At 28.1% G+C, this 6,065-nt stretch overlaps 1 protein-coding gene across 2 annotated transcripts in view; it reads left to right on the top strand.

The window, feature by feature from the left end:
- Nucleotides 1-4,503, top strand: part of tkv (thickveins) — a 158,100-nt gene extending 153,597 nt beyond the window's left edge. For both annotated transcript variants that reach the window (XM_067052245.1, XM_014423635.2), the window contains exons 6-9: nucleotides 582-879; nucleotides 973-1,131; nucleotides 1,821-1,989; nucleotides 3,078-4,503. In XM_067052245.1, the coding sequence (XP_066908346.1) occupies nucleotides 582-879; nucleotides 973-1,131; nucleotides 1,821-1,989; nucleotides 3,078-3,206 (755 nt within the window). In that variant the 3' untranslated portion in view covers nucleotides 3,207-4,503. The remainder of the gene's footprint in view (nucleotides 1-581; nucleotides 880-972; nucleotides 1,132-1,820; nucleotides 1,990-3,077) is intronic.
- The last annotated feature ends 1,562 nt before the right edge of the window (nucleotides 4,504-6,065 follow it).

Here is a 6,065-nt window from a genome sequence, read left to right as displayed (position 1 = left end):
GCATTAAATTAATCCTCCTTAGCCTCCTATTCATAAAGTATAAACATTTGTGTTTACATGGATAAAAGTTGTATTGAACGGAATTAATTAGCAAACACTCTAGAATCAAAATAAACAACGAACAAACGAAAAACGACAGGACTTTTTGAATGCCCTGGTATATATTTAAGTTATTTTTATAAATTTCATTATTTTGTGTTTGCTGACTGAGAGCAGAGTTCAAATCTTATTTATGAAGAAATATTACACTAAAAAAAAAAGCTTTCCAAACCTGTTAGTGTCATCGTTATTCAAGAGAACATAGATCCTAGAATGAAGTATTTTTTTCATTCCATGTCATTTCTCTATCTTTGAAGATTATTGTTTAGTCATAAATTTAGGTAGAACGATTTTTATATTATTATATAATAAAAGGAATACAGCCATAGTAATCATGATAAACATTTACATGAATATGCTTAGTCTTTTTGTAGAAATAGGATCATTGATATCTTGTGGAAAAAAAAAATCAATATTAGTATAATTATTTTTTTCATGTGTAATGTATGTGAATTACTTATATTTTTTTTGTTTTTATTTAGGGTTTATTGCTGCGGATATCAAAGGGACTGGTTCTTGGACACAGATGTTACTTATCACCGATTTCCACGAGAGAGGTTCTTTATACGATGTTTTGAGGTCATCAGTCATCGAACCCGAAGGTTTGCAGAAACTGGCTCGTTCTGCTGCTGCCGGAGTTGCCCATTTGCACACGGAAATTTTTGGAACTCGTGGAAAACCTGGTATTGCTCATAGGGATATTAAATCGAGAAATATTCTTGTCAAGAGAAATGGTGAATGTGCTATCGCTGACTTTGGTCTTGCTGTGAGATTTATCAGGTATCATTCAAACCTTACATTTTTTTAACAGTGTTTTAGTTAAATTTTGTTGATATTTCTTAATTTTCTTTTTTTTCCCCCCCGATTATCTAGTGAAACCAATGAAATAGATATAACACCTAACACCAGAGTGGGAACTAGAAGATACATGGCTCCTGAAGTTTTAGACGAATCTTTAGACACAAAATCATTTGATGCTTTTAAAATGGCAGATATATATGCCTTAAGTCTTGTTTTCTGGGAAATGTGCAGGTAAATTAAATTTTTAAAAATATATTCATAAATTTAAATTGTTTATGCATAAGAAATATCATAGAATGGTTTTGACATCAGGCTATAAATGTACTCTTAATGCATGTATTGTATATTTTTTAAATTTTATCCTATTTAATGACTTGAAATTTTATTATAAAAGTTTTGTCATAAAGATAAGAAATGATTAGCATGGAAATTTGGTTTATAGATAAGTTAGAGATACCCATTTTATGACTAGCTTTTTCAGTTTGTTTACAAAAAAAAAATATATTAAAATATAAAGAACACTGAAAATGAATTATTTATTCATGAATATAGAAAATTTATAAACTCTAAATCAAAGACTATTTAAATTATGACACAAACAAAAACATTTCAACTTCTTCAAAATTTGAGACTTTACAGTTAAAAATAATTGAATCAAAAAATCAAATAAAAATAAATCTGTCTGATGTACATAGTTACAAGTCACTCCACAATTATCCTCAGACTTCAAGAATAGCATGATTTCATTATAGTTTTTTATTGTTTGTTATATACTGATATAATTATTAGTTAATTCAAATAATAAACCATTCTGTAATAATTGGTAGCATTTTTTTATTTAATAGACAGTGCCTTCTAAATAAAGATTATAATAACTAATATATTATTACTGTATTTAAGCTTTTTCTTGATAATTTTAGGAGATGTGTAACGAGCGGAAGCTGTGAGAAATGGGGCCTCGAGGCTGATGAGTATGCTCTTCCTTATCATGATGTTGTTCCCAGTGATCCATCATTTGATGATATGCACCTTGCGGTTTGCGTCAAGGGTATCAGGCCACATATGCCATCCCGCTGGCAAAACTCTCAGGTAACAATCATGAATAATTTTTAATAAGTTGTCCCAATATCTTAATACATTTATTAGAGAAGGTAAATGTCATAAAAGTTAAATCTTCAGTCAGTTTTTTCTATCTTAATACATTTACAAAATATACCATTTTTATTATATTATGTTAAAACTTAAAAAATACATTATAGTGAAACCTTTCTACAACAAACAGTTAAGATTGCATAAGTCCTAATTAAAAAAGAATACACAAATGCTTTTATGAAACAAATTTATCAATTCGATTAAATTAAATTTAAAATTGTATTTTATTTATAAAATTCTTAACTTTTTATTAAGTTCTGACCTGATAACTTATTTTTTCATTGAAATTTACTATTGCTTCTTTTTTTTTCCTTTTTTTTTTTTATTGTATAAAATTTATGTTATGTTGTTAATTAAATTTATGCAGTGTGGACTGTAATTATATAGTTGGCATATGATGGTTTGAATAATAGTTTAATCAATAAAGTTAAGTATGTGAGACCAGGGAAGGAAAATAATGAAGACTTTTTGACTTCAGCAAAAAATAATGTCTTCTTTATTAAGTCAAATAAAAGAAAACTGATGTAAACAGTTAAATAAACATTAGATCGCAAAGGAAATAAAATTAATTTTATATAATACAAAAGAAAATAGTATGCTATGTAAATCATTAAACTTAGAATGAACATGAAATATAAGTTAAACAGGGTTACTAATTAGATGTGGTGAGCTCAAAGAGGCAAGTCCTAGAAATCAGTGCTAACACATGGTTGTCCAAATTGGTCGGAGAGAAAATTTTTATCTGTCTTGTCTAAAACAGGTAAGACTTCACTAGGAAGTTCTGCATCCTAGAACATACTGTTATATTGTGCCAAGACAAATTGGTGTGTAGCCTTCTCAATGCTCCGCTACTACTTAGCTGAAAAGGCCAGGCAAGTGGTTTGGGAGTCAAAGGAGAGATAGGTTCTGAAGATTTGGCTCCTAGATTCTTGCTACGCAAATCATGTGGCTTCCTGACTTTTTTTTTTATTAGTTGTGATTTGTGAACTTATATTTACTACATTTTATGGTTATTTTATTTACAGGTGACTTCAGTTCTATCAAAAATCATGCAGGAATGTTGGCACGCAAATCCTGCAGTCCGTCTCACAGCATTGCGTGTGAAAAAAACACTTTATAAATTAGATCGAGATCCATCAATAAAAATCGTATAGTGTCCGATCGATAAGAAACATATTAATGAGTATACTATATATAATATAGTATACTCATTAATTTGGCCATTGTAAAGTGTTCAAAAATCCATTAATTTATTGTAAATATATATTTTTTTTACAATTGATAAAGAATGATGGTTGTCTATTCTTTAAAATAATAGGTGTTTATTTATTATAAATTTTACGTTCAGACTGTTAAGAATTTTCATCTTCTATTATAGATAATGTACAAATAACAGACAGCATGTATATAAATTTATTTTTATAAATTAATCACAAAACATGTGAAAGTTACAAAAGAATGAAAAAAAAATATAACAATGATGTGGCCTTGTTCTCATTTTAATCCATAGTTCCTTTTTCTTTATAATAATTAGAATGTTGTTTGATTTTAATTCTATCAATTGAAGTGCCATTCATTTTCTACTGTTTACCTGATTAAATAACTTTATCAGTTCGTACTTACATGACTTCGATTTTGGATACATAGCCGTTAAATCCATTAGCTATATTTATTAAAACTGAAATTGACTAATTTATTGTTTTTATTGTGGCCCGCTATTATTGTATGTACCTTGTTAATTTTCATTTCATTTTATGTATATATATATTTGTAGTTTTTTTGTTGTTTTTTTTTTTTTTTGTAATATGTACAGATATCATATACATAGTGTATTATAATTATTTGATACTTAATTTTAATTAATTAGTATATTATATTGTAAATACTCAATGTTTCTTAGTAAGACTGAAATTAAAAAATTATGTATATTTTAAGGAAAAGTTGTACATTATGATGTTTCTTATATTTTAGAAATGCTCATATTGGAAGTAAAAGCTTGCCATAAAATCAATTAAGTTAACGAATGAAAGATTCATTCATGATTTTTATAATTCATGATTGGGTTTCCTTCATAGTATTTTTAGAAATAATGAGTCTATGTTTCTCTTATTGTCGATAAATAACTTAAGAAACATTATCTAATGTAGTTTTTAGGAGATGTAAATATTGTGAGATACTAAAAAATATTTGAATTGAACTCAGTTATAACCTGTGCCAATTAGATTTAAGATATATATTGTTTTATCTTACTTCAGTTTTGAACTAAAGCCAATTTAGGAATACAACATGGCCCATTATTCGAATGAGGCTTTCCTGATCTTTCTTTTGTTGTTAATGTACAGTAATATGTCAATTGATAATATAATTGCCTTGACTCATATAAGGACTGAATTGTTTAATGAAATAGTACTGCACTAATTGTTAAAATGTACAATAAAATAATACACTCTATATAGTTCTTCAATTCCTAAACCTATTACTGTTTAGCAAAAGTTAATTGGAATTATGAATTCGGGAAATATCTTCAAGATTATTCAGCTCTTCAATTCCTAAACCTATTACTGCTTAGCAAAAGTTAATTGGAATTCTGAATTAGAGAAATATCTTCAAGATTATTCAGTATCAGTTAATATTAAGCTCTACGGTTGATTTTACAACATTTCAACTTGTAATCAACAATCTATATTTTATATAAAAGTTATGTAATTATTTAATATGTATATTAGCTATGCCCCATGGTTTTATGCCCATTAAATTTGGATTATACATGCCATTTTCATATATATGATGAGTACTTAACCAACAAGTGTATTTGATTACTTAATGAAATCCGAAATTTATGTGGAAAACCTGATTGACCAATCACTCCCCCCCTCCGAAAAAAACTGACAATCCAGAAGAGGTGTAGCCTTGAGCATTTCGCTCATATTGGAAAATAAATGCCTATATTGGTTATGTTACTCCCTTTTTTATCTTCACACCTATGCCGAATTATGTTTTACTGTGGCTTCCTTGGAGTAAGACTGAACATTTCTCTCACCACTACACTCCTAACATAACATCTTTTTTTTTTTTCTTATTTGAGCATTTTGCTCATCAGGACACCTCCTGGTTTTCTTATTTTAAATAATGTCCCGACACAAGAAGGTCTTAGAACTTTTACGAAATCTGGATTTTTCAGCCTCTGATTGAAGAGCTACAATTTACAATTTCAATTTCAAATAACATTGAAAGTAATTGTAAAGATTTTTTTCAACACCACATTCAATTGTATAAAAAAAATAGCACAAATTATCTACAATGAGATAAATTCTCATGTGACACCTCTTAAAAGTAGTACACTCCTGCTGGGTTAATAGAATCAGTTATAGTTTGGGCTGTAAAGAGAATTTTACGGATACATACATCTATTTTTTATATCCTTTAAGTCTCTAAAGTAATATTTTGTATTTTTTGAACTTCATATTTTTTTAATAGGAAGGCAATAAATATGAACTATTTAATTTTTATAATGAACAACTTTTATTTTTTTTTTTGTAGTAAGATTCATTTTTAAATTATTAACTTCAACTTACTTTTAAATTATTAATTAATCAGAATGATCGAGAAAAAAACTCCTTAGGGTTCCACATTAAACATTTGTACAAAGATAGAATTATATGAGAATAGGGGAGAGTAGTGGATTCTGACCAAATCACCTCCTCGTACAATCTTTGTCTAGAAACAGTACTTCTTTACAAAGTACTGAACCCCTGACCCTTGACCATGGGTTGTAGCGGTACAGAATTAGGTGAAATCAGTTATAGTTATAAGGTGGAATCAGACTTTAGTTTTGTAAAAAAAATATGTGAAATTCTGCCTTCTCAAAGTTGTTGCTACATGAATTCATTTTTTCATGTAAAAAAGACGCTTCACTGCTAAGTTTTCAAGATTTTAGTGAAACCTCGGAAGGTCCTTGACATAGCTATTTGTACACTTGTAAATGTAGTAACCCTGAGGTATTATCTCCTGAA

This window comes from Halyomorpha halys, unplaced genomic scaffold (genome assembly GCF_000696795.3).
Source record: "Halyomorpha halys isolate HHAL.00 unplaced genomic scaffold, Hhal_1.1 Scaffold433.1, whole genome shotgun sequence".
NCBI classification, from domain to species: Eukaryota; Metazoa; Arthropoda; class Insecta; order Hemiptera; family Pentatomidae; genus Halyomorpha; species Halyomorpha halys.
Note: the sequence above shows the minus strand (reverse complement) of the source record. Positions and strands in the feature narration are given on the sequence as shown.